The 27,881-nt window shown below is 44.6% G+C and overlaps 1 protein-coding gene across 2 annotated transcripts in view; it reads right to left on the bottom strand.

Annotated features, from left to right (window-relative positions):
• The window catches only part of AKAP12 (A-kinase anchoring protein 12), a 264,608-nt gene that overhangs the window by 7,274 nt on the left and 229,453 nt on the right, over positions 1 to 27,881 (bottom strand). For both annotated transcript variants that reach the window (XM_030198478.1, XM_030198479.1), the window contains one exon: positions 2,516 to 7,821. In XM_030198478.1, the coding sequence (XP_030054338.1) occupies positions 2,522 to 7,821 (5,300 nt within the window). In that variant the 3' untranslated portion in view covers positions 2,516 to 2,521. The remainder of the gene's footprint in view (positions 1 to 2,515; positions 7,822 to 27,881) is intronic.

Consider the following 27,881-nt stretch of genomic DNA (forward strand, 5'->3'; position numbering starts at 1 on the left):
GCAGGCGAGATAAAAAAAAAAAAAAAAAAAGGACTAGCTTTCATCTCTTACACTCTCATTAAGCACATAATAGGGTTTTCTTCTTCTGGGAAGGGGTGCTCTTGACACCAGTAGTAGGAATTATAGGAATTACATCTATGGCTGGCTAGCTAGCTAGCTGATTAACTGAATAAGCACTCCAAACCCTCCTTAGTTATTACACAGGAAATAACCGCTAAGCTCTCAATTCCAAATCTGATATTTCATCTTTACCATCAGAATGAAACAACCTTTCTGGCAAGGACCGGTCAGAATGAAACAGGAAGCACTACACTGGTTTCAACTGCTGCTCTACTACCCCTCTCTTCAGCATCCCCACCCCCCCCCCCCTTCTGCTCTCACACTGTGCCAACATTCCAAGGTGAGGAGGGATGCTAATAAGGCACAGAAACTGTCTTGGTCTGCTGTTTCTCTGCCTCCAGCCCTCTTTCATCTCTGCCAGAAAGTTGAGGTTAGTGTGTAGTTGTTTGTTTCTGCATTTTCAGGCAGTTAGTTTGAGAGAGTTACTGTTATTGCCTATGATTATTCTTTGAGTGTGTGTTTGGAGTGTTGTGAGTTTTCCTATAACCACTGTAATTCCCTTTCAATGTCTTATTTTTTTATTTAGTTGTATTTTATGATTTTACTGTAAACTGCTTCAATTTTTAAAATGTATGTAATGTGGTATACTAAGTTTAATAAAACTGTAAAAACTGCTAAGGCTTCACTCCTTCTGCACAGTACCACCAGACACAGTCAGCTTAATGAATACTGGTACTGGTGAGCCACAGCAAAGGCGGAGCAGAACTGAAAAATGTGCTAACACAAAAGGCATTAAAGCTTATCAGCCTGCTAACGGTTCTGGGTTTCCTAAAATTTCTCCTCTTTTCTATTATACCATTTCTGAGCTTTCCAGCTGTGTAGTCTCTTCTTTCCAGAACATGACAGACAAAAACACCCAGGAGTAGTCAAGTATATACTGTGTCTGAGGTTACAATCAAGGTGGTTATATGACACGAGACTGAAGCCAGTGGGAGGAGCTTGCCACCATATTGTGTGACCCCAAACACTTGCTGACGCTATTGAAAACAATAGCAAACTTGTGAGGTTTATGACTGCCTGCATGTGTGTGTGTGTGGGGGGGGGATCTTTTTATTTGAAATCTTCCCATATATACCCTGAGGGGGGGGGGGGGGAGGTAGTCCTGGGGCATGAGCCATGGTCCACAGGTGCGGGTGCTCCAGAGTAGAAGACTTGTTTTTGGAGCCAAGGGAGGCTCAATTTTTGTAGGGGGCAGCTTTAAGAAAGACCCCAGCTCTGCCTGAGCCTCAGAGCCCAGTTGTGGGGATCACCCTAGAGGTTAAAAAAAAACCTTGGGTTACATATGGGAGACTTTCAAATAAAAAAAAAAAGCTGTCAAATAAAAAAAACCCACATACACACATAGGCAGTCATAAACGTCAGACGTTTTACTATTGTTTTCAATAGCACCTGTGAATGTTTGGGGCCACACAATACGGTGGCTGCGCAGAAGAGACAGCTTCAACTTTTTGACATCATGCCATCCCCCGTCATAAAACCTCTTTGGTTACAATAAACAAAAATTAAAGCCAGGTCACAGAATGCTTGCTAGTCCTGGCTTCTTCCCCCTCACTCCCATCTGCCTCAGTTTAATAAGATGTGTTCCTTTCCCTTTTGGTTTTAATGGGTAAAGATAGGATAATAAATGTTGAAAATGTGGGATACAAATGTAACAAATAAATAAATATGCTGTTGATATTTACATGTCACTTTAAAATGACAGTGCAGCCTACCTGGTGCCATGGTGATTTTGTGCTTTGAGGCAAACACAGGGCTACAGATGCTGTGCCAGGTGCCATGGGAGTTACATATACCAAGGATGCCCGATAGCACGAAACAGGAGATTGTGGAAGAGAAGTTAGGAGGATGTTATAAATCAACTTGGGGGGGCTTAGGATGAAAGAGGGAATCTGCTGAGGGGAGAGTGAGGAGATCAACTCAAGTAAGTGTGTGTGTGTGTGAGTGAGAGAGGGGAGAGGATTGATACTACTGGCAGCTGCATGTTTGAGAGAAGAGTGAGAGGAGACTCTAGAACTGTGAGAGAGGGGAGGGAAAAGGGAGAAAGAGCAGTAAAGGAACTACAAATTCTGTTTGCATAGAAATAATGCACCAAAGATATTCATTTAACTGAAATTATTTTTTCAATATTAATATGCACTGTATTATTGGTATATATGAAAAATATTCTATAAATATAATGTAAATAATGAACATATCAAATTGAACCATTTCCAGTGGCTGGATTCTTTTTGTGAACATCATTGCAGTTATTTTGACTGACATTTTAAAATCCAAACTAATATTTCTGATGAGATGGCGATCTAATAGTAGAAACTGCAACAGAGTCTAGATTATTCTTAAATCAAACATATTCCACAACAATATAAAAAAAATTGTTAGAATTAAAATCACTCACAAAGTCTCAGGATTCTGTAGATTGAGATTGTTCTTTTGTCCTCTCAAGAGATTCATCTTCTTGACTATGCACTTCGTGTAAAACATCCATCTTTGCTTCTGTCTGACTCAGCATTTGCTTCCTTTCTTCCACTTGCTGACTCAGCTGTTCTTGAGTTTCCGCAAACTGGTCAACATCTTTAACCTTCAGATTCTGTTCCACAAGGTCCTGGAACTCTCTTGATTTCTCCTTAGAAATACCTGTGTCTACCACATGTCTTCTGTCTGCTAGATTCTCACTTGTCACTTTTTCTGTTTGTGTTTCTCCCTTACACTCTGAAACTAGTTTAGGTTTTGCTTCCTGTTGTGAAGGCTCTTCTTGTTCTCTTTTTGGTACATCACTTGCGTCTTTGGTTAGCTGTTTTATATCTTCATGCACGTGTTCACCTACTTGAGCCTGTGGTATAAGTTTCTGTTCCTGGGAGGTAACACCAGATTCTTCTGAAATGTCCTCGTCTTTTGTGTGTTCTACAGAGTTTTGTTCTTCTGATACTTTTTCTGCAACAATATAGTTTATGGCATTTGACTGATGAACATCCTCTTCTTCACTTGCTAAAGTCTTCTCTGTACATTTGACCACAGCTAATTCATCCATCTGCAAGGTTTCCTGAAATTCTGGCACTTGTGCTACAGTTGTTTTAACATCAAGTGGTACACTGGATATCTCAGTGTGTATTGTCTCTTCTGTTTTTTCTTCTACTTTAACAGTAGTCTGAACAATCTTCTGTATGACAGTAAAAGTGGATTCGTTTTTCTGCATTTCTACTTCTACTTGACTCTGTTTTCGTTCTTCCTGCAACTCAGCATCTTTCTCTGCAGATTCTTCATGCTTCTGTGCTAGGGTGCTGGAACCAAGTCCAACGTCACTTAAACCAATCGTGGCAGCCTCAATTGCTGCATCAACTATCGTAGCAGCCGTTTGGGACATTGATTCTATTGCAGGTTTTTTACTTTCTGCAGCTTGATCATCTGCTTGGAGAACAGTGAAATCTTCATCTACATCCACCGTTTTAACAGTTTCCATATATGTCTGGATAAGTGCTGCAGTTTCTGCTACAACCTGTTCTTCAACTGCAGCCGCTGTCACTGGAATAGATGCCCTGCGAGCCTCTTTTCTTTCAACTTTAGGTATCTCTGTGACATTTGCATCCTCTAGCCCATCTGTAACTTCTTCCACTGGTACTGAACAGGCAACCCCTTTAAATTCACTTATTTCACAGTCACACAAATCCTCATTGATTTCACAGTTTCTAATAACTTGTTCTTTTAGTACAGTCACCGACCCAGCCTCTTGCTGAACATCAAAAACTTTTGTTTGGTCTTCTGGAACATGGTACAGTTCCTCTTCAGCCTTTTCTTCTTTAATAGTGTGAGCACACTGTAGTACTGCTGATGTTTCTTCACATTCACTCTCTTTGATTTCTTCTGGTTCTCTCATGACAGCACTTTTCTGGGCTAGTTTCAACTCTTGCAAACTTTTTACAGGCTCCATGGATTCCTGTTTGATGACTTCTTCAGTTCCACTGTTTTCTGTCATTAGTTTTGCAGCTTGTACTAATGGTTCAAGCTGCTCTGTTCTTTTCCCTTGATGACAAGTTTCTTCTTGAAATTTCTCTGTGATGCCGTCTTCCATTGCACTCACCAATGACACCTGTTCTTGAATTGTTTCAGTTTTCACAGATGCTTTACCTTGAGCTTCCTCTATAGGTTTCGATTTCAAACTAGACAAGGATACTGCCAATTCACTTAGGTCTTTAGTGCATTCTGACTTTGCTTCACATACTACACTTGCACTTTTGGAACCCATTTCCAGTCTTCCTTCATCTGTAATTTCACTCTGTGCCACATCATTTACTGTGGGTCGATCATGTTGTGCTGAAGTCTTCTGTTTCTGCTTAACTGTTTCAATATCCATTTTTACTTCAGGTTGTAACTCAACTGTTGATGTTACTGTAGTAGTGCTATAAAAAATATTTTCTTTCACATCTTGTTTCTTCTCTACCTTGAGAATTTTTTCTCTTTCTTCTGCACTTTGATGTTTAATTGTCTCTTCGTGTAGGTCATTCTGCTTTTCACATAGTATTGTACCTTCATGATTGACCTCATAATTTCCAAACTCTGGAACACATTTCTCTGTCAAACAGTATGTCTCAAAAATCATCTTTGACTCACCCTCACTGATGCTTTCTTCAACTTCCTTTATGCCTTCAGTACTTCTGCTTGAACATTCTACTTTCCCAGTCTCAGCTGTCTTTGCTTCTTTCTGCTCAAAGCCTTCAATAAATACAGATGATTGTACAATATTCACTTCTTCACTTCGTTCATCTTTCACTTCAGTTTCCATACAGGCTTCTTCTGAAAGTCTGACCTTTTCTGCAACTTCTTGAAGAATTTCCTGTGTTTCTTTCTTCAGATCTTCTAAACTTTTTTGACTCTCTTCTTCCTCTTGAACAGGTGTAGTTTCTTCAGTGGTAACAGGTGATTCACTTAACTGTGAAACAGCTGAAACCATTTCTGTTGTCTCTTCTGCACAGGATATTTCTGCTGCCTCTTCTAGAGCTGTTACTGCTTCTTGAGTTATCTCCATCTCACTAGTAAGTAGATCTTCGCTTATTTCTTTTGTAGTCTGTGGAATAGTTTTAGTAACAATAGTTTCTTCAACAATGATTTTTGTTTCTGTTGGATGCCTACTTTGTTGTATTTCTTCACACTCATTTGCTTGTTCAATAGACTCTGTTACTGTGGCACTTATCCACGATGGAGATCTCTCTTCAATACTGGTGACAGCTCTTGCTCCTTCCACTAGTGTCACTGTAACAGCATGCATCAGTCCTTCACTGGGTTCCTCATTATTAACGTCTTGCGCAGCAATTTCTCTCTTTATATTCGCAGCATCTATTGCTTGCAAAGCCTCAGTCTTTTCCTGCTCAGCTGCCTCATACTCTGACAAAGGAACCACAGCTGGAACATCAGAGTCTTCTTCAGCAGCTTCTGCCCCTGCAGCCTCCTCTACAACTTTTTCAGCAGAAGTATATTCTTGTTTCCCATCTGACTTTTTCTTCTTGCGACCAGGGATTAATTTTTTAAATGACACCCAGGATTCTTCTTTTCCAGGCTCACCATCTGATGTAGAATGTTCTGTATTCAGAGCTGCGGCAGATTCTTCACTTTTGTCTTCCATTTTGGTTTTTGACTTTTTTCTTGGAGTCACTAATCGTTTGAATGATTCCCAGGTTGAAACACCTTCACCTTCAGAAGGACTTCCAGCTTGTTCTGGTGATGAACTTCCTTGTGCTTGATTGATATCTTGGCCACTGGTAGGTGGAGCTTCTACTTCTTTGCTTCTAATTACTTCATCATCTATCTTTTGACTTTCTTCAAGAGGCTTTTGTGCTTCATCCTCATCAGACTCTGAATATTTCTTTCCTCTTTTTTTGGAGGCCCCAACACAGATTAAAGCTTCCCAAGAGACAGAGCTATCAACCTTGCGCTTTGTCTCTTCTGTGCTTTTGTCAGGTTTTTGCTCCTCACCACTTATTTTGTTCTCCTCCTGATTTTCAACAGAGGCAGCACTTTCAGTAGAAGACATGGTAGCACTTTTTGGTTTTTCAGGTTCATCTTCTTTGTCACTTTCAGAAGGCCTTTTAACACGTTTTTTAGGGGTAACCAACTTTTTAAATGATGCCCATGTTGTTATTCCATCTTTTTTCCTCTCTCCATCAGAGGTGGTTCCTTCGCCTTCAGTTTCAGCAATTTGTGCTTCATCTACTAGAGCTTTCTCCACAGACGATACTTCTGCTAACTCTTCAGGGGAGGAGGGTGAACTATCACCTTTATCTGCTACTTGACTTTCTGAGGGTTCAGATGAGGAATGCAAGTGTTCTGCTGCCTCCTCTACCTTTGAATCTTCTTCTTTCTTTCCCTTTTGTTTCTTTCCTGAAAGCCTTTTCAAACCACTGCCTGTAAAAAGCTTCTTTAAGGGGCTGCCTTGTAATTTAATTTTCTCTTGTGAGGACAACAAATCAGCTTCACTGGAAATACCTTCTACGGTTTTGTGGGCAGGTGTATGTTCAGGACTTGAATCAGTTTGTTGGATCTGGCAGTCAATTACCGAGTCTGACATTTCTTTAGCCTCTGGTAGTTCATTTGAGGATTCAACTTCCTGCACTTTGGGAATGACCTCACTTGATTGCTCAAAGTTCAGAGAACCAACAGCTAATTTATAGTCAGCCACCTGATCTTTTTCTGTGACCTCAACAGTACTGACCAGAATTTCTGTTTCTTTCCTGTCTAGTGTTCCTACACTGGTTTCAGTCATCATTGCAGGTGATACTTTCCTTTCTTCATCCTGTTGTAATTTCTCTTCTTCTGCTTGTTCTAATTTCTCTTTAGTGGGCAATTCCATATTTTCAATTATGTTATATTCCTCAGCTTGATTTTCATTTAATGATACTCTAGAGTCTTTGGTAACACTTTCAGGTGCCTCTTGTGGAAGTGGTTCTTCACCAGAAGGTCTCTCTTTCTCAACCACCACTTCTCTTTCCTCAACAGCTTCTACAAGAATATCTGCCACTTCTTTTTTTTCTTCCTGTTCTTCTTTTTCATTTTTCATAGCAACCTGTTGCTCTTCTTCTTTGGACTTCTTGAAACTTGTCTTTTTTCGTAATCCTGCCCACCCTTGAGTGAAGAACTTTTTAAAGGATGAGGAGGTTTCATTGACTATTGGATTAGTTGGTGACTCAGGTGATTTGTTAGGCTCCTTTTGTTCTGCTGCATCAGTAGCTTCAGCTGGTTCATTAGTAGCTTCATCTGTCTTCTCAGGAAGCAGGTGTGTTGGGCTATCTGTACTCTGAGATGCTTTGTCAGTTGTATCTACAAAGTCAGTCATATCTTCATTTGGTTTGGCTTCCTCTGGCATATCCGACTTGACTTCTTCAAGTTCATGTGTTCCATTTGCTTCTACTTCATCTTTCTTTACAGTCAGTAATTGCACAGGTTCAGATTTATCTGTCTTTTCTTTTTTCATGGTAAATTTGAACCCAACAAATTTGAAAACTTTTTTGAATCCAACTTCATTAGACTGTGGTTCACTTGTTTGTTCCAGGTCTTCCACTTTTTCTTCTAGCATTGACATCTCTTCATTGGCTTCTTCAGCCTCTTTCTGCCCATTTTCAACATGGCCTTTATCAGTCTCCTCTGGTGGCACAACTTCCATATTTCCAGCCGATTCCTCTTTTTGGGTTACATTCGCAGGTTCTCGTTGCTCAACTGCAAAAAAAAAAAAAAAAAAAAAAAAAAAAAGGCAGATGAGGTGTGTATTAAGCATTGGCAGATTCTATCTGATGACTTTCAGAGGTATTATCTGGATAATGCCTCTGAAAATCACTGGTGACCACCCCACTGCTATTCACACATAGGGGGCAACACATGTAAATGTCAGTATTTTATTCATATAAATGACCTCTTATACAGATCAGTGTAAAAGTACGTACACTGTTCATATAAGGCCAGATTCTATAAAATGGCACTGAAAATTCGGTGCCCACAAAATTTGGCACACAATGCTATTATATAAAGGGTACTTTGGAATGAGCACCCTTTATAGAATAATGTTGAGTGCTGAGTTTGGTACTCAACTACGGACACTGAAATTGGCACTCAACTATGGGCACGAGGACTTACACCAGCTGAAACCTTGTGTAAAGCCTGCCGTGCAAATTGGATGTGGATCCCTGCTATTCTGTAACACTGTGCACATCTTTTGTGAATGCCCATGACCCACCCATGCCCCTCCCAAGGCCATGCCCATTTTGAGTTGTGTGTGATCCAATTTAGGCACCCATTGTTACAGAATAGCGCAAAGCCAGATCAGCAAACCAAATCATAATTAGTGTCAACTAATTATTGCTAGCTCCAATAATTAAATCATTGGAGTCCATTAACTAATTATTTTGGGCACCAACCTGGGATCAGCATCCAATTTTAGGCAACTTTTATAAAATCCATAGATAGTTTGTGCTTTCATGGTGGGCTTGAACATGGATGGAGTTTGGGCAGAACATACAAATACATGTGTATATTATAAAATATGATTTACATGCATTCTTGCTAATATCTAGGTGCAGGCATTTACACAAGCTCCATGGCTGGTGTAAGTGTCTAGACCAGAAATCAAGGCACCTTTTGACCAATAACACTAAGAAATCAAGGCACCTTTTGACCAATAGCACTAGAATTTTATAAAGAAAAGTAGGTGCTACTTTTCTTTTCAAAATAGGCTTAAATAGGTGTCTTAATTAATATTTTGAGTAGACACTTCGTTATACAATTACTACCCTCTTAGAGGATAATTCTATAATGGGGTGCCTAGATGTAGGCACCAGAAAAGCACTTATTTAAAGCCTATTCTATATAGAAAAATAGATGTTGCTATCATAAGGCTTAATTAAGGCTTAATTAATATTTTGAGTAGACACTTCGTTATACAGAGCTGATGTAAATGTTGCACCTAGCTTGCAAAAGATTGCGCATACATTATAAGGTTTTATCATCTATATGTGTAATTATGTGCCCTGCCCTTGCTCTGTCCATGTGAATGCCCATTCACAACAAAGGCACCATACATCTAGGCACATACTTATAGAATACTACATAAGTACATAAGTGTTACCATACTGGGAAAGACCAAAGGTCCATCAAGCCCAGCATCCTGTTTCCACAAATACCTGGCAAGATCCCAAAAAAGTACAAAACATTTTATACTGCTTATCCCAAAAATAGTGGATTTTCCCCAAGTCCATTTAATAATGGTCTATGGACTTTTCCTTTAGGAAGCCGTCCAAACCTTTTTTAAACTCCGCTAAGCTAACCGCCTTTACCACATTCTCTGGCAATGAATTCTAGAGTTTAATTACACGTTGAGTGAAGAAGCATTTTCTCCGATTCATTTTAAATTTACTACATTGTAGCTTCATTGCAAGCCCCCTAGTCCTAGTATTTTTGGAAAGCGTAAACAGACGCTTCACTACTTAACCAGAAATGGCTCATTCACACACATGATCTCCCAAAGCTACAGCAGTCTCAAATACTTCCAGGCCTCAATTGCCATCCCCTGGATTCTATATAGGATGCCCAAAAGTTTGGCACAGAATTTTGCGTGCAAATCACAGATCCCCACGCAAACTAATTAGTTAGTCATCATCAACTGATGTAAACAGGTACTTAATTGGCAATAATTGGGCATTACACAGATCTGCTCCACACCAAGTTCTATAACAATGCACCTAAAATTCATAATGCACAACTCAAAAGGAGGCATTGCTATAGGAGAGATGGACAGGTCAGGGGCATTCCCAGAATTTAGACGCAATGTTATAGAATAATGTCATTTGTGTGCTAAATTTCCATTAGTTGAGCAGCAGCATTTACACAATGATTTGGCAGGCTTAAGTGCCGCGCCTAAAGTTAGGCGTGAGATCCACACTAAGCTACTATTCTACTATTCGGTAAAGGGTGCTCCATGCAGAATGCCCTTTTCAGAATACTAATTTAGCACAAATCTTTCTTAGTGGCATACAGGGCATGGTACGAGTGGTAATGGTGTTGGATCCGCTGGGAAACAGTAATCATAAAATGATCAAATTTGAGCTGATATCTGGAGTGAACTCACTAAAGAAATCTACCCCAAATGCAAAAGAAAAACAAAGTTTTGAGGCATGTCTTAAATCTAGGCAGTGCAATCAGTACACAGATATTTAGAAAGAGAAGGAGCCGAGATGTATAATGAAGAAATGTCAAGTGACTTCCAGTTTTGCTTTTGAGGGTGGAGGGACATACAACAATCTATCATTCTGCGAGCGTAAGGCCCATGCTGTAATGTGGAATAAGGCAACTGAAAATAGAGGTTGATTCAAAGTACACAGTATATCAAAAAACAGAATAAGAATCTTAGACTGTACACCCTATAGGCTACTGGGTTGCCAATGACTCTCTTTTAATCGAGGTGAGACATGATCAGTCTTACTAGCATGACACAGAGGCATAAAGGCTAATTGTGGGTGTTCTGGATAGTCTGAAGATGATTAAGACAGTGTTGAGGGAGTCCATTATTTAATGTGTTACAATAGTTGAAGAAACTATTAATAAGAGCATAATTTTTTGTCCCTGGAAGAATGCGGCTATAATGGGTTTACATCATGAACCGAGACACGCAGAAAGAATTTGGCATAAAATAAGGCATACTGATGATTATGATTACTTTAAGATTCACCTTGCATAATATTTATATGTTTGTGGCATGGTTAAAAAATGATTATTATTAGGCAAAGATTAAGGGCTTCTTTTACAGAGCCTCGGTAGTGATTCCAAGTGCCAAATCCCATAGGAATCGAATGGGCTTCATCACACTTGGTGCGCGGCTAATCACCAGCACGGCTTTGTAAAAGAAGCTCTAAGGATGCTATAAATAGGCCACATGAAAACAAGTTCCGTGTCTTGGTGGGGAGAGAGATCCTTAAGAGGTATTTGCTGACTATTTTAGTTTCAAAGCAAAATTGATTGTACAACATATGGGTGAGCAGTCGCTTACTGAGGAGGGGGAGGAGGAGATGAGTGATGGTAACATCCGGGATACTTTTGACTGAATCTGAGTTGATTGAGGTTTTAAAAACATTAATGCCTACAAAATCTCTGTATAACCCTTGTTCATCTCTATGAGGGAGCAAGTTACACCAGCACTGACATTTCTGGTGAATTTGGCCTTAAGCAAATCAAAATAATTTTCTTTTTCTAAGACTGCAATGGTAAGGCCGTTATTGAAGAAGGAAATCTTAGACCTTTCGGTAGTGTCTAATTAAAGGCTGATTTCTATGTTGCCATGTTTGGCTAAAGTTATTGAGAAGATGCTGTTATCAGATGATGGAATTTGTTGAGGTGAATCAGTTAATGGATCCGCATCAGTACGGTTTTGGGCGAGCACACAGTACTAAGATATTGTTATCTTCTGTGGATGTACTTCATTGACAGATGGATAATAATGTGCAATACTGTTTTGTTACTTTGGATATTTAATCTGTGTTTGATACAGTGAATTTTGGCATTCTGTTGGGCCGACTTTATTAGGGTTTAGAGAAGTGGTGTATTCTTGGTTTGTGGGATACCTAACGGGGCATTCTATGCAAGTACATGTTGGTGTTTTTGCTGTTGTCCCTATAGTGTTCCGAACGCTATGAGGTCCTTTTACTAAGCTGCAGTAAAAAGTGGCCTTATTGCGCCCTAGTGTGAGTTTTTCCTGCACGTTAAGGCCTTTTTTACCCTAGCTGTAAAATGGCTATTTTCCTATTTTTGAATTAATGACCATGTGCTAAATGTTGCTAATCGCGTACAGCCATTAAAAAATGTATTATCACATTGGCACTTACTGACACCTATTTTGTAGGCAGAAAGGGCTCACATGGTAATCCTGCATTAATCAGTTAGTGCGCAGTAATGCAGCTGCACCGATTCACACAGAAACACCCATTCTCTGCTACCTAGATGTGCCCCCCTTAGCAATAAACATTTTTAGCACACCATAACCACGTGCACATTTGGAAATTACTGCAGGACACCTGAGTATGTCCTGCAATAAGCCAGTTTAAGCTTTAGTAAGCACTTGCTAGCCCCACCCCCCCCAGACTACCCTACAATCTCTGGTGGTATTGTGATGTAGTCAGGGCAGGAGCGATGTCCCAGTCATGGCAGCCATTTTGAGAGCAGAACTGGTATGGGCAGGAATAGCTGGGACCTGCTCCTGCCCCAACTATATCCCTAGACCACCAGGGATTGGCCCTGGTGGGCCCAGGAGGCCTACAGATAGTGGGGAGGCAGAGGAGGGAGAGAGACACAAACAGGAAACAGGACAAAGCATATATTTTCAGCTTCCACCGAAAACCTATGGTCATTTTCAGCCAAACCCAAAAACACGGCCAAAAATCTGAATAACTTTTTCGTCAAAACCAGGAAGAAAAAGAATTTGGGGCTGGTTTTGGCACCGTAACTGAAACCAAAGCTGAAATTTGGTCAACCTTTAGTTACAACAAGGGAACTGTCAATGCAACTGATAAAAATGTGGAAATTCAAAATAGCAAATCAGTAACATGTTTGATGCTTATACTTAGGGCTACAGTAGGTGTCAAAAGTAGGGTATATTGCAAGTGATGGTATATAATAACCCAGAATGAAAACTAAAACAAAAGAACATAAACTAGTCAGTTATACAGATTCAAAATGTGTTTTAAACTGCTAAAAACAGATCTCGGCCAAGTGATGCAGGACTTGTGAATATCACCGTATATTTATAAAAGAAGTCAACTGAGAGTCCCCAGAGGAAGATAACGTCAGTGGACAGTATAGCAAAAGAAGATACCAAGGTTCCTAAGAACTACCATTAAAACAAATAATGAATGCCTAGAATAAGGCAAATTTACAAATGTGACAAATGAAAATTGGAGATTATTATGGTAAAAGATGGCAAGTTCACACCCTGCCTTCCTCCTACCATGTAGAAGTGGAGTGACTGGAGGGAAGGAAAGGAAGGGGGAAAGAATCTGGAGGGACAGGAAGACTAGTCAGAAGAAGGGGAAGAAACTTCAGAGAAGGAAAGAAAAAAAAAAAAAAAAGAGGATGGAAACAGGGAGAGAAGCTGGTGGGAGAGGAATACGAAGACATAAAAAAAAAAATTTGAACGAATGGGAAAGGCAAAAAGAAGAAAAACAAAGAACACAATGAACAAAATTAAAATCTAAAACAAAAAAAGGGATCATGTATAAAAGAAAACTAATGTGGAGGTTTTTGAATTTTGTTGTACACCTTAAGGAACTTACTTCATTTTAGGTTAATATAAAATTGCAACTAGGACCATATAATTGATGATGTTAGGCAAGTGTATTTGTCTTTTCATCCACATGTGGATAGTACAAGGCCTCTAGGAATGGCCTCCCAGTGGAGGTCGTGGAGACCAGGACTGTGTCAGAATTTGATTATGTGGGATCTTTTAAGAAAGGAAGAGTTAGTTAGTGGTTACTGAGGATGGGCAGACTGGATGGGTCATTTGGCTTTTCCCTGCCGTCATGTTCTATGTTTCTACGTTAAGAGGCGAATCTAATAAGGAGGCAAACCAATGGTTGGTCCCATGTCAGTGAAGTGATCAATCCCGCTTCAATTCTGAACAAGGTTTGTTCCCTTGTCAGTCTTGTGTTTTGCACACATTTTTGTGTGAACAGTGAAATGACCCTTGCAGGAAGGGTTTCCACAGACAAAAATGTGCATGAATGTGTGCTTGGGTTACCACACTACTCTTTAAATCCTATGCTAACAAATTTTAACTCCTAAAACTGAGGTGCATTAAGTGCTACCATTACTGTGGGTTACTGTGCCAGCATGATTTACCCGTGCCCCAATGTTACATTTACCCAGTCAATATCGGGGTAATTGAAATCACCCATTATTATCGTGTCGCCCAGTTTGTTTACGTCCCTAATTTCCTTTAACATTTCTGCATCCGTCTGTTCATCCTGGCCAGGCGGACGGTAGTACACTCCTATCACTATCCTTTTCCCCTTTACACATGGAATTTCAATCCACAGTGATTCCAAGAAGTGTTTTGTTTCCTGCAGAATTTTCAATCTATTTGATTCAAGGCTCTCGTTAATATACAATGCTACCCCTCCACCAATTTGATCCACACTATCATTATGATATAATTTGTACCCCGGTATGACAGTGTCCCCCCCACTGGTTATCCTCCTTCCACCAGGTCTCAGAGATGCCTATTATATCTACCGAAGCTGAATCTATCCAGCCATAATCAGGGCACAGACCACAGAAGTCTGACCAGCACCGACTTTGCGTCCCAATTACTGATGTTGTCATCTAATTACCGCTAAGCTTGTTTGGTTCCATACAGGATTCTTTTGTGTTTATCCCATGTATTTTTGAATTTCGTTACCGTTTTCATCTCCACCACCTCCTGTGGGAGAGCATTCCAGGTATCCACCACCCTCTGTGTGAAAAAGTACTTCCTGACATTTTTCTTGAGTTGGCTCCCCTGCAACCTAAATTCATGTCCTCCAGTTTTACCACCTGTCTCTGCAAAAGGTTTATTTGTATATTAATACCGTTCAAATATTTGAATGTCTGTATTATATTATCCCTGTTTCTCCTTTCCTCCAGGCAGAAAAAAAATTGAAGGATGAGGAAATAAGTTTATTTTCTGAACTGGTACTAGAATAGGCTGTTTCTGCGACTAAAAGAACCAAAAACTGATTGTCAGTTACAAGTGTTCAGACAAAAAGATAGTTATGCTGAGCTAAGCAACAAGAAACATGCTGATTGACAACACCAGCAGGAAGACAGCTAAAATGGGAAAATCAGAACTGCTGAAAATTCTATATATATATGATAACATGCTAACATATGGCAGACATGAACACATGTTCAAATCTCTACAAAAATACTGAAAATAAAAGATCCAATCAGTGGACAGCCATGACACCATTAATAGACTGCCATACATTCCAGTGCATTCCTGTACATCCTGCTTTTTCTATTTGAGAAAGCAGACAAGGCTTTGTTGGAGACATGAAGACACATTTTTCTTCCTTAAGATTCAGTGCTGTCTACACAGATCTCACCACTGAAACATCATAACTACTGTTAAGAAATCTTATCTATTAGCCATGGCCATGTGGTTAGATTGCTCTTACCGTGTGGACTTGCGAGAGGGAGCACTTACCGTCACCCACTGAGGTGGCGGTAAGGGCTCCCGTGCTAATCCGGCGGTAACCGGGTAGCGTGCAGGGCTGCCAATCACCGCCGGGTTAAGTACTTAAGTATTGCCATACTGGGAAAGACCAAAGGTCCATCGAGCCCAGCATCCTGTTTCCAACAGTGGCCAATCCAGGTCACAGATACCCGGCAAGATCCCAAAAATGTGGTTAGCACCACACTAAAAAATACAGCCCTATTTTCCAAAGCACAGGAAATAGCACGAGCTGGGCCTGGAACTACCGCCGGTGTCTGCGTTGGGCTGGCAGTAGCTCCAGCTTAGCGTGCGGAAAGCTCGCATTGGGCTTACCGCCGCTTTGTAAAAGGGCCCCTAAGATGGCAATTGTATACATGAGCACCTCCTTATAGGTGCCCTGATACAATGCAGGGAGCACCTATTCTATAATGGCATCTGGGTGCCCAGATTGTGTTACAGAATACTAGTGTAACCCAGCATCGGCATAGCTTATATTTAGGCATCTGTAGTCACACCAGCCATAAAGCAGGAATAATTCGGAGAGTACGTAAGTACATAAGAACCGCCATACTGGGAAAAGACCAAGGGTCCATCAAGCCCAGCATCCTGTCTCCGACAGCGGCCAATCCAGGCTTCAAGAACCCGGCAACCCTCCCCCCCCCCCCAAAAAAAAAAAAAAAAATTTAATAATGTACAATGGACTTTTCCTTCAGGAATCTGTCCAAACCCCCTTTACATTCCATAAGGCCAGCTGCTGTCACTACATTCTCCAGCAACGAGTTCCAGAGTCTCTTCATGTTGAATAAAGAAAAACTTTCTCCTATTTGTTTTAAATCTACCATATTCTAGCTTCATCTTGTGTCCCCTGGTTTTGTTGTTGTTTGAAACTGTAAACAAACGCTTCACATCTGTCCGCTCTAATCCGCTCATTATCTTGTAGACTTCTATCATATCACCCCTCAGGTACCTTTTCTCCAAGCTGAAGAGCCCTAACCTTCTCAGCCTTTCCTCATAGGGAAGTCGTTCCATTCCCTTTATCATTTTCGTCGCCCTTCTCTGCACCTTCTCTAATTCCTTTATATGTTTTTTGCGATGCGGCGACCAGAATTGGACACAATACTTGAGGTGCAGTCGCATCATGGAGCGATACAACTTAAATGCAGCAAGGGCACAGGCCATTTACAGTATTGTATAACTTGCACACTTTGATGTTCCAGACAGTGTTATACAATCGGTAGCTAAATTGGTAGTTGCAAGTTTTGAAGAGACTTACTTGTACTCCATTCATTGGTTTGGTAATATTAGATGTTGGAAAAGAATCCTTGATGATGTATTTTTCATTTGGAAATGGGGGGGGGGGGGGGAATGAGGCATTGCAGCAATTTGTGGGGGTGGCTTAATTTGATAAAGTCTAGTTTACAGTGACATCGAGCCCCACACAGCTAGTCTTTCTTGACGTCTAATTACATAGGACGACGGGGTCTTCCATCCAGACCACTTTATTTAGGAAGGTTGTAGTGAGGAATACACTTTTACATTTTGGGAGTTTTCATCCATATAATTTATGAAGCAATTTACCCATGAGTCAATTCCTCTGGATAAGCAGGATCTGCTCTACTTTATTGGAGTTTGAGTACCATGATAATCTTTTAAGTGAGCGCCTCCATGATAGGGGTTATTCTAACTCTATTATTAGGAAAACCTATTATTGAGTGAAGTTTGCACAGCGAGAGGCTCTTCTACATTATAAAGGTATACAAATTCAGGATAGGATAGTAGCTGTGTTTCCCTATACTACCCACATATCATTGGTAGTATCTTTAATTTTTAAATATTGGGATGTGTTGAAGATCTATCAGTGTTTTCAGGACAGTCCTTTAATTGCCTACCAGCACTGGGTGCATCAAGAAGAGCTATAGAAATGATAAGTAGTAGTAGAGGGGGCAGATGATAGCTGAAATACTGACATAAAGGAGGATAGATTACCCATTGCAGTTTGACCCCATACAAGGGCATATGATTTGTGGGGATTGTCAGTGGTGTACATCTGCCATAATTGGTCAATCTTGAGAGCCGCCTGGTAGTGGTAAGGCAATTGTGTCATGGGATATCACCAACTGTGAATCTCATAATATGATCTATGCCATACAATGCCCATGCCAATTGCTCTACGTTGGTAGGACATCCAGGCAGGTTAAAGTTAGACTTACTGAACATAAGTCCAGGATTAGTTGTGGTAATAGACAGGCTCCTCTGGTGGCACATTGGATGGATAAGGGACATACGGTGGCAGGTTTTGGAGCAGGTGCACTTGGGTTGTGAGGGGGTGATGTCAGTTAGCTACTTAACTATAAAGAACAGAGATGAATATATATACTAGATATAGTGGCACCTGGCAATCTTAATTTAGAAATCAATTGGGCTTCGTTGATGTGAACTTTGATTGGTCTGTTTCTAGCTGGGCAACATGTTATTGGCAGATTGAGCCTTGAGTGTTTGTATAAGAAAGGTGTCGCTATTACTGGCGCCATTTTGAAGTTTAAATACCGGCACTAGACATTAGGGTAGTGCAGACATAGGTATGTGTTATTTATAAACTTGTTTTAAAAGTTGTTGGGTTTTAGGATGGAAGTTCTGTTTTATTATTTTGTAGGACCATACCCTGACGCAGCCTTGCGAAACATGATTCATGTTGGTGGAGGTCATGTTGGTGGAGGTCCTTGACAATAAAAGAAGTAATATTCAAGAGAAGTATTTAAAATATTAAGATAAGTAATTTTTGATATTAAAGTGATATTAAGATAGCATTTAAGTGACAAAAGCAACTGTGAATGTTATTTTGAAGCCGATGACAAATTGAGCGAAACACTAGGCTATGTTCTAGTGTGAAACAAAGTTGCTACCAAGGCTTCTTGACCACAATTGTTGATTGGTTGGTTGGTTGATTTATTCATTTATTTATTTATTTATGGAGATTTACATCCCAGATTTTCCCGTACAATGAGTTCAATGTGACTAACAGGTACAGAGGAATCAAAACAAATGTAACAAATTATTTATAACATTGTTATTCAGGAAGAAAAAAGTAGATTGAGAAACAGATGCACAACCCCAGAAATAGTAGGAGAAGCTGGAGAAAATTATGACTCAATCTATTAACATCTTTGAGTGAAGTACTGAGCGCTGGGTTTGTGAAACTCACTGATGTTCTTTACCCCCGCTATTTAAAAATTGTGGGACTATTAATTCTGATTTACCAGTTCTAAAGTAATAGCACAAATTTTACAGTTGTTACATTTAGAATGGCTGCCTGATGTTTTTTTTTCCATAGAAACTGTCCTTTCAATATCAGAAGGACTTAGCAATTCCTTTAAGTTCCGATGACTACTAAAAACAAAGCTCAAATCTAACTCTTGAAAAGCTGGTTGCAAAGACAAAACCTGCCAATGTTTGCTCAATATGTGCACAATCTTTTCAATTCTAGGAGATTAGTGCAAACACATTAGAGCTTGCCTCGGATCTTCATTACAATGTTTACAAAACAATAAATCTCTATTCTGAAATGTGGAACTGTCATATGCTTTCTTCAATATCTTGTGAAGATATCCAATCTACAAGGCATTTTTTCAAATCCCATGTTTGTCGTTTGAAATCATCCAATTCTGAGAAGACACAATGGTATCGCAAGAATTTGAGCAAGGAGTGGAGGAGTGGCCTAGTGGTTTGAGCACTGCTCTTAACATCCACAGGTGGCTGGTTCAAATTCCACTGTTGCTCCTTGTGATCTTGAGCAAGTCAGTCACTTAGTGGTCCTTTTACTAAGGTGCACCAAAAAGTGGCCTGTGCTGATGTAGACACATGTACTGGACGCACACAAGTCCATTTTTCAGCGCACCTGCAAACAAGGCCTTTTGGGGGGGGGGGGGGGCTGAATGGACATGCGGCAAAATAAAAATTGTCGCGTGTCCATTTTGGGCCAGAGACCTTACCGCCACCCACTGACCTAGCAGTAAAGTCTCATGTGTTAACCGGGTGGTAATAGTCTACGCACATACAATGCTGATTACCACCGCAAGCTGGAAAATCTCCAGCGTGCTTAGTGGATGCATGTAAAAAATGAAATTACAGCCCAGGCCACACGATAGCCGGGCGGTAGTTCAAAACTGATGTGTGTAGGACGCGAATAGGCACCTATGCAGCTTAGTAAAAGGGCCCCTTAACCCTCCATTGCCTCAGGTACAAACTTAGTACCCTGTTTACTTAGGCGTGCTAGTGTTTTTAGTGCGGGTTAATGCTAGAGACACCCATAGGAATATATGGATGTTTTTAGCATTAGTACTCGCTAAAAACATTAATGCACCTTAGTAAATAGGACCCTTAGATTGTGAGCCGTCCAGGGAAGGGAAATAACCAATGTGCCCGAATGCAACTCACCTTGAGCTACTACTGAAAAGGTGTGAGCAAAATCTAAAATAAATAAGTGTAAGCTAAGCTACTTTTTATCACAGAGGATGACTACTTGAATAATGTAGAAACGTGCTTTAGTCACTTTTCTGTAAACCATGGTTAAAAAACCTTAATTGTTCTTCATCATTTGGACATCCAACAAAGAAAGCAGACTTCTATGATATGTAATGCTAAACTGTATACTACAATGACATGTGTTTAACCATGTATCGAATGCCAATAAAGACCCTTCTGAACCAGTCCATGCCATAAACACATCTCGATAAAGTGTAACCAGATTTTGATGTACGCAGAAAAAGAATTTGACTTAATCCATTTGTTTCCAAAATACTGCATTAACAGGTTAGCCACTTAAGGGGACATGGGCATTTTCAAAAGAAACGTCCAAGTTGCGATTTGGACGTCTTTGCAAAACGTCGAAATCCAGGGACGGGGAAAACCGTATTTTCAAAAAAAAGATGGACGTCCATCTTTCGTTTCGAAAATACCGTCAGAGACATCCAAATCCTTAAATTTGGACATCCCAAGATTTGGACATTTCTGACTTTCGGTGATTTTCAAAACCAAAGTCATCCATGTCAAAAACGTCCAAATGCAAGCCATTTGGACGTGGGAGGAGCCAGCATTTGTAGTGCACTGGTCCCCCTGACATGCCAGGACACCAACCAGGCACCCTAGGGGGCACTGCAGTGGACTTCATAAAATGCTCCCAGGAACATAGCTCCCTTACCTTGCGTGCTGAACCCCCCAAAACCCATTACCCACAACTGTACACCACTATCATAGCCCTTACGGGTGAAAGGGGGTACCTATATATGGGTATAGTGGGTTTGTGGTGGGTTTTGAAGAGCTCGCTGTTTCCTCCACAAATGTAACAGGTAGGGGGGGCATGGGCCTGGGTCCGCCTGTCTGAAGAGCACTGCAGTACACACTAAAACTGCTCCTAGGACCTTCACGCGCTGTCATGGACCTGAGTATGACATCTGAGGCTGGCACAAAATATTTTTAAAGATGTTTTTTGAGGGTGGGAGGGGGTTAGTGACCACTGGGGAGTAACGGGAGATCATCCCCGATTCCCTCCGGTGGTCATCTGGTCATTTTGGGCACCTTTTTGTGCCTTATTCGTAAAAAAAACATGTCCAGGTGAAAACGTCCAAGTGTTCGTCAGGGACGTCCTTGCTTTTTTCAATTATGGGTCAAAGACATCCAAGTGTTAGGCACGCCTAAGTCTCGCCTTCGTTACGCCTCCGACACACCCCCCTGAAATTTGGACGTCCTTGCGGCGGACTGCAGTTGGAGATGTCCAAAATCGGGTTTTGATTATACTGATTTGGACGCCTATTGTCCCGTGCCGGGCCCTTACCTGGGGGCCCACAGCGGGGGGCGAAGACCGACGGAGGCCGCAGTATCCGGGGCGGCGAAGACGAGCCGCCGACGGGGCCGGCGCTGCCGCGGGCCGCTCCGAGGCCGGCGAACCGCTGGAGCGAGTGCCGGCCTCGGAGAAGGGGATACGCCGGCCAAGATGGCGGCGCCGGCGTCGTCGTCTCCCTCGCTGGAGCGGACCAGCGAGCCAGCCCCGCCTACTCGTGCCGGATTGGCGCATCGACAAGGAGACCCCGCCCGCCGAGCAGGCTGGTCAATCCAGGCCTCCCTTGCCTGCCTAGGCCGGGGGGATTGGCTCCAGCTGCTTGATGGGGATGGACGGGCGGGGGATTTAAACAACGAAACGGGAAGAGTCCAGTGCTTCCGTTTCGTTCGTCAGAAGCCCACACAGTGGATCAGAGACTGTGTCCTCTTCAGCTAGCCGTCCTTGCTAGCCACCTTCAGAGACTGTGTCCTCTTCAGCTAGCCGTCCGTGCTAGCCACCTTCAGAGACTGTGTCCTCTTCAGCTAGCCGTGCTTGCTAGCCACCTTCAGAGACTGTGTCCTCTTCAGCTAGCCGTCCTTGCTAGCCACCTTCAGAGACTGTGTCCTCTTCAGCTAGCCGTCCGTGCTAGCCACCTTCAGAGACTGTGTCCTCTTCAGCTAGCCGTCCTTGCTAGCCACCTTCAGAGACTGTGTCCTCTTCAGCTAGCCGTCCGTGCTAGCCACCTTCAGAGACTGTGTCCTCTTCAGCTAGCCGTCCTTGCTAACCACCTTCAGAGACTGTGTCCTCTTCAGCTAGCCGTCCGTGCTAGCCACCTTCAGAGACTGTGTCCTCTTCAGCTAGCCGTCCTTGCTAGCCACCTTCAGAGACTGTGTCCTTTTCTGCGCTAGCCGTCCTTGCTAGCTGCCCTCTAGAGACTGAGTTGCTGACTACCAGCGAAGCCGACCGTCACCCCGCGGTTCCAGCAGTCCTGCTGGCCGCCTGCAGCTGAGGGCTCAACCCTCGGTGAACGGCGGTCACCGCGGGTGAAGATTCGGGGTGCACGGCGGTCCTCGGAGGTCTTACCAGGCCTCAGGGAACCTAAGGGCTCACCAACAACCACAACAGGACAGGAAACGGAAGCCATGAGCTCGCCTACGCAGCCCGATCTACGGGACCTGGCCAAGGTACTTCAGCAGCAGCAGGAGCAGCTGAACGCCCTGTCGGGGGCGCTCCAGAACGTATGCTCTCAACTTTCTACGCTTCAGGTACAGAACCAGGCCGCTGTGGTCCAGGGGGCCGCAGCGGCTCCCCGTTCGGGAGGGTTCCGCACGGGACCTCGGTTCCCTGAGCCGGCGCGATATAATGGGGCCCCCGGAGGGTGCCGGGGGTTCCTCAATCAGTGCAACTTGGCCTTCCGGATGCAACCGGAGACATTTGCTTCGGATCAAAGTAAAGTGGGATATATCATGGGCTTATGTGAAGGAAAGGCCCTGGCCTGGGTGGCCCCACTTAACGAGCAACAGGACCCCATCTTGGATGATTATAGTGAATTTCAGCGCCGGTTCCGTATGGTGTTCGACCTTCCTGGGAGACCATCTTCCGTGGCATCGGAACTGCTGCGAATTCATCAGGGTGAGGGAACGGTGGCCGATTATGCCATTCGTTTCCGGACTTTAGCCACGGAGCTCCGTTGGAACCCGGAGTCCTTAATGGCTATCTTTACGGAAGGGTTACAAGAACGAATCAAGGACGAATTGGCCGGGCGAGAGGTCCCAGGCCAACTGGACGCCCTGATTTCGCTCTGTATCCGCGTAGATACCCGGTTCCAGGAGCGTGCGAGAGCCCGGGTGGAATGGCAGAAGTGGGCACGGGGAACGTCCCGGACTACTAAGGGGCCGTCTCCTCGCCGTGGGAACCGAGACTCCAAGGAGAATGGGGAGGAGCCGATGGTGATGGGCCATCAACGACTGGCCCCTTCCGACAGGAAAAAACGCTTGTGGGACGGACTGTGCCTCTATTGTGGTGAGGCCGGACATTTTATTCGAGCCTGTCCCTCCCGGGCGGGAAACGTCTCCCCCAAGGCACCTTGAGGGGAGGGATCTTGGGGCATTCCGCTCCCCTACCGGATTCCTTGATCACCCTGCCAGTAATTCTCCGGTGGCACGAGACCGCTATCCAGACCCGGGCCCTTGTGGACTCTGGGTCGGGGGGCAACTTCATCGGGTACGAACTGCTACAACAGATGGGCTGGCCCACGCTCCCGCGGCGACCGGCGCTGCAAATCACCTCCATCCAGGGAACTACATTACCGCAGCCAGTCACGGAGATTACCTCCTTTTTGGAATTGCAGGTGGGGGAGGATCACCGGGAAGAAGTCCAATTCCTGGTACTATCCCGGACCATTCATCCAGTGGTTCTAGGATTGCCCTGGCTACGGAGTCATAGCCCTGTTATTGACTGGACCAAGGGAAGTATCCAAGCTTTGGGTAGTTCCTGTCGGGAGAACTGTTGTAAGGGCCGGACCGACAGCTGCCCCGCATTTACTAGTATGCCCGGGGGGGCGCGGATAGAGCTGGGCTCCCTGCCCATGGACTATAGGGACTTTGCAGATGTGTTTTGTCCAGTGGAGGCGGAGGTTCTACCGCCTCATCGGTCGTTTGACTGTGCCATTAACTTGATGGCAGATACCATGCCACCGCGGGGCCGACTGTATGCCCTGTCCCGAGGGGAGTCCAAGGCTATGCAGGAGTACATCCGGGAGAATCTGCGAAGAGGCTTCATCCGGCCCTCTACGTCCCCGGCCGGGGCCGGATTCTTTTTTGTTACTAAGAAGGATGGCTCCTTGAGGCCCTGTATCGACTATCGGGGGTTAAATGCCATCACGGTAAAGGATCGCTTTCCTCTACCGCTCATTCCCGAACTCTTTGACAGGCTGCAAGGAGTCCAGATGTTTACCAAGTTGGACTTACGGGGGGCCTACAACTTAGTGCGGATCCGGCGAGGGGACGAATGGAAGACGGCTTTTAACACCCACGAGGGACATTTCGAGTATCGGGTGATGCCATTTGGCCTATGTAATGCCCCTGCGGTGTTTCAGCGACTTATTAATTTTGTGCTCGAGGATTTGCTGAACTCCACGGTAATTGTTTATCTGGACGACATCTTGGTGTTTTCCCAAAACCCCGCGGAACATGTGGGTCATGTTCGCGCAGTGCTGCAGCGGTTACGACAATACCGCCTGTTTGCTAAGCTCAGCAAGTGCGCTTTTCATCAGAGGTCGTTACCATTTTTGGGACACATTCTGTTACCCGGGGGGCTACAGATGGAACCGGACAAACTCCGGGCAATTCGAGAATGGCCACAACCGCTGGGATTGAAAGCACTGCAACGTTTTTTAGGATTCGCGAACTACTATCGCCAGTTTATTCCCCAGTATTCACAACTGACGGCGCCGTTGACAGCGCTCACTAGAAAAAACGCGAAGGTCCGGGACTGGCCGCCCGAGGCGCAGGTGGCTTTTCGCCAGGTAAAGGAGGCATTCAACTCAGCGTCCATTTTATTAGCCCCGGATCCAGACAAACCCTTTATTGTGGAAGTGGATGCGTCCGCGTTGGGAGCCGGGGCGGTCCTCTCGCAAGTGAATTCTAAGGGCCGGCGTCAGCCTTGCTCTTTCTTCTCTCGTAGATTCTCCCCGGCGGAATGTAATTATACAGTAGGGGACAGAGAGCTCTTAGCATTGAAATTAGCCCTACAGGAATGGAGACATCTGCTGGAGGGAGCGGAACATCGATTCACAGTGATCACTGACCACAAGAATCTACTGTATCTACAAGAGGCTCAACGGCTCAATCCCCGACAAGCCCGGTGGTCATTGTTTTTCGCCAGATTTCATTTTCAATTAGTTTTTCGGGCGGCTGCTCAAAATACCCCTGCGGATTCCCTCTCCAGAGCATTTGAGGTTCCAGAGGAGACTAAGGAGACCCATGCCATGTTGGATCCGGCATGCCTCAGCACGGCCGTGGGGGAGGTGGCTCCTACGAGAGAACTAGTGCCGGTCGCTGAACGAGCGAAGGTAATGCAATGGGGGCATTCGTCCAGATGGGCGGGACATTTTGGGTATCAAAAGACTCTGCGTCTCATTACCAGACAGTATCAATGGCCTCAGATGAGGCGGGACATTCTTCAATTTGTCACCACCTGTCCTGTGTGCGCCCGGACCAAACCGGTGATTGGGACCCCCATGGGGAAGCTACAACCACTGTCCGTACCGACGGGGCCCTGGACGGAGCTTTCCATGGATTTTATCACCGACCTCCCCAGTTCCCGGGGACATACGGTGATTTGGGTGGTAATTGACCGTTTTTCCCGAATGGCCCATTTCGTTCCCTTGCCGGGACTTCCTTCGGCGGTCGCATTAGCTCAACTCTTCATTCAACACATTTTTCGACTTCATGGGCTGCCTCTTCGGATTATTAGTGACCGAGGCCCCCAATTCACCTCGCGTTTCTGGAGGGCCTTGTGTACTGCATTGGGGGTGAAGACCCATTTCTCATCAGCATACCATCCCCAAACCAATGGCATGGTTGAGAGGACGAACCAAACGTTAAAAGGGTTCTTACGAGCATTTGTCAACAAACGCCAAGATAACTGGGTCTCCCTACTCCCTTGGGCCGAGTTTGCATATAATCACAGTGTCCACTCGGCCTCGGGAGACTCTCCATTCTTCTTGGTGTATGGACGACATCCTCGACTTCCAGCACCTTTCCCGTCTGGATCTCCGACCCCCAGGGTTAATGAAACTCTGGCAGATCTGCAAAGAGTCTGGGAAACGGCCCGAGAACAACTGCAGAGGGCAGCCACCAAATACAAGACCTTCGCAGATCGGCATCGGAAAACCGCTCCCGTCTTGCAACCAGGGCAGAAGGTATGGTTAAGCACGAAATACCTCCGGCTTCGGGTGCCCTCCCGTAGATTGGGACCTCGGTACATTGGACCCTTTGCAATCCAATCCCGACTTGGAGCTGTGACTTATCGATTGCGGCTACCTAGTCCCCTGCGGGTGCATAACGCTTTCCATATTTCCTTATTGAAGAGTTTTCGAGGGTCTCGATGGCATCCTCAACGGCAGGAAACCGAGGATCTAGACGCAGATCCCGATCCGGAGTTTGAAGTGGACGAAGTCCTGGATGCAAAAAGACAGCGAGGAAAGCTATATTACTTATTGTCCTGGAAAAATTTTGGCCCCGAAGACAACTCCTGGGAACCCGCTGCGAATGTACATGCTCCAGAATTGGTCAAAGCCTTCCACGCCCGGTATCCTTCCAAACCCGGGCCCAGGGAAAAGGGGGCATCCGGGGAGGATACTGTCCCGTCCCGGGCCCTTACCTGGGGGCCCACAGCGGGGGGCGAAGACCGACGGAGGCCGCAGGATCTGGGGCGGCGAAGACGAGCCGCCGACGGGGCCAGCACTGCTGCGGGCCGCTCCGAGGCCGGCAAACCGCTGGAGCGAGCGCCGGCCTCGGAGAAGGGGATACGCCGGCCAAGATGGCGGCGCCGGCGTCGTCGTCTCCCTCGCTGGAGCGGACCAACGAGCCAGCCCCGCCTACTCGCGCCGGATTGGCGCATCGACAAGGAGACCCCGCCCGCCGAGCAGGCTGGCCAATCCAGGCCTCCCTTGCCTGCCTAGGCCGGGGGGATTGGCTCCAGCTGCTTGATGGGGATGGACGGGCGGGGGATTTAAACAACGAAAAGGGAAGAGTCCAGTGCTTCCCTTTCGTTCGTCAGAAGCCCACACAGTGGATCAGAGACTGTGTCCTCTTCAGCTAGCCGTCCTTGCTAGCCACCTTCAGAGACTGTGTCCTCTTCAGCTAGCCGTCCGTGCTAGCCACCTTCAGAGACTGTGTCCTCTTCAGCTAGCCGTCCTTGCTAGCCACCTTCAGAGTCTGTGTCCTCTTCAGCTAGCCGTCCATGCTAGCCACCTTCAGAGACTGTGTCCTCTTCAGCTAGCCGTCCGTGCTAGCCACCTTCAGAGACTGTGTCCTCTTCAGCTAGCCGTCCTTGCTAGCCACCTTCAGAGACTGTGTCCTCTTCAGCTAGCCGTCCTTGCTAGCCACCTTCAGACACTGTGTCCTCTTCAGCTAGCCGTCCTTGCTAGCCACCTTCAGAGACTGTGTCCTTTTCTGTGCTAGCCGTCCTTGCTAGCTGCCCTCTAGAGACTGAGTTGCTGACTACCAGCCAAGCCGACCGTCACCCCGCGGTTCCAGCAGTCCTGCTGGCCGCCTGCAGCTGAGGGCTCAACCCTCGGTGAACGGCGGTCACCGCGGGTGAAGATTCGGGGTGCGCGGCGGTCCTCGGAGGTCTTACCAGGCCTCAGGGAACCTAAGGGCTCACCAACAACCACAACAGGACACCTATCTTCCGATTTATGTCGAAAGATGGACGTCCTTCTCTTTCAAAAATGAGCCTGATAGTGGCCCCCATGGCAACTCCAGAAACCTGTTGGAAAAAATTCTCACCCTTTCAAGATAAGAATAGGTGGACATAAGAGTTGCCTGAAGCATGGAAGATTACAAGCTCCGATTGTCCAACACTGTATGGGACATTAGCACAATGTTAGTTCACTGTGTTGCTGTGTGATAGATTGTCAAAAAGTACTTTTACAGTGAGAACAGTTTGGATTTTCTCTTTAGAAAGTGAAGAACCCATTGGTTTAAATCAAAAGATCGAGTGGGG

The sequence above is a fragment of the Microcaecilia unicolor genome, chromosome 3 (assembly GCF_901765095.1).
Source record: "Microcaecilia unicolor chromosome 3, aMicUni1.1, whole genome shotgun sequence".
NCBI classification, from domain to species: Eukaryota; Metazoa; Chordata; class Amphibia; order Gymnophiona; family Siphonopidae; genus Microcaecilia; species Microcaecilia unicolor.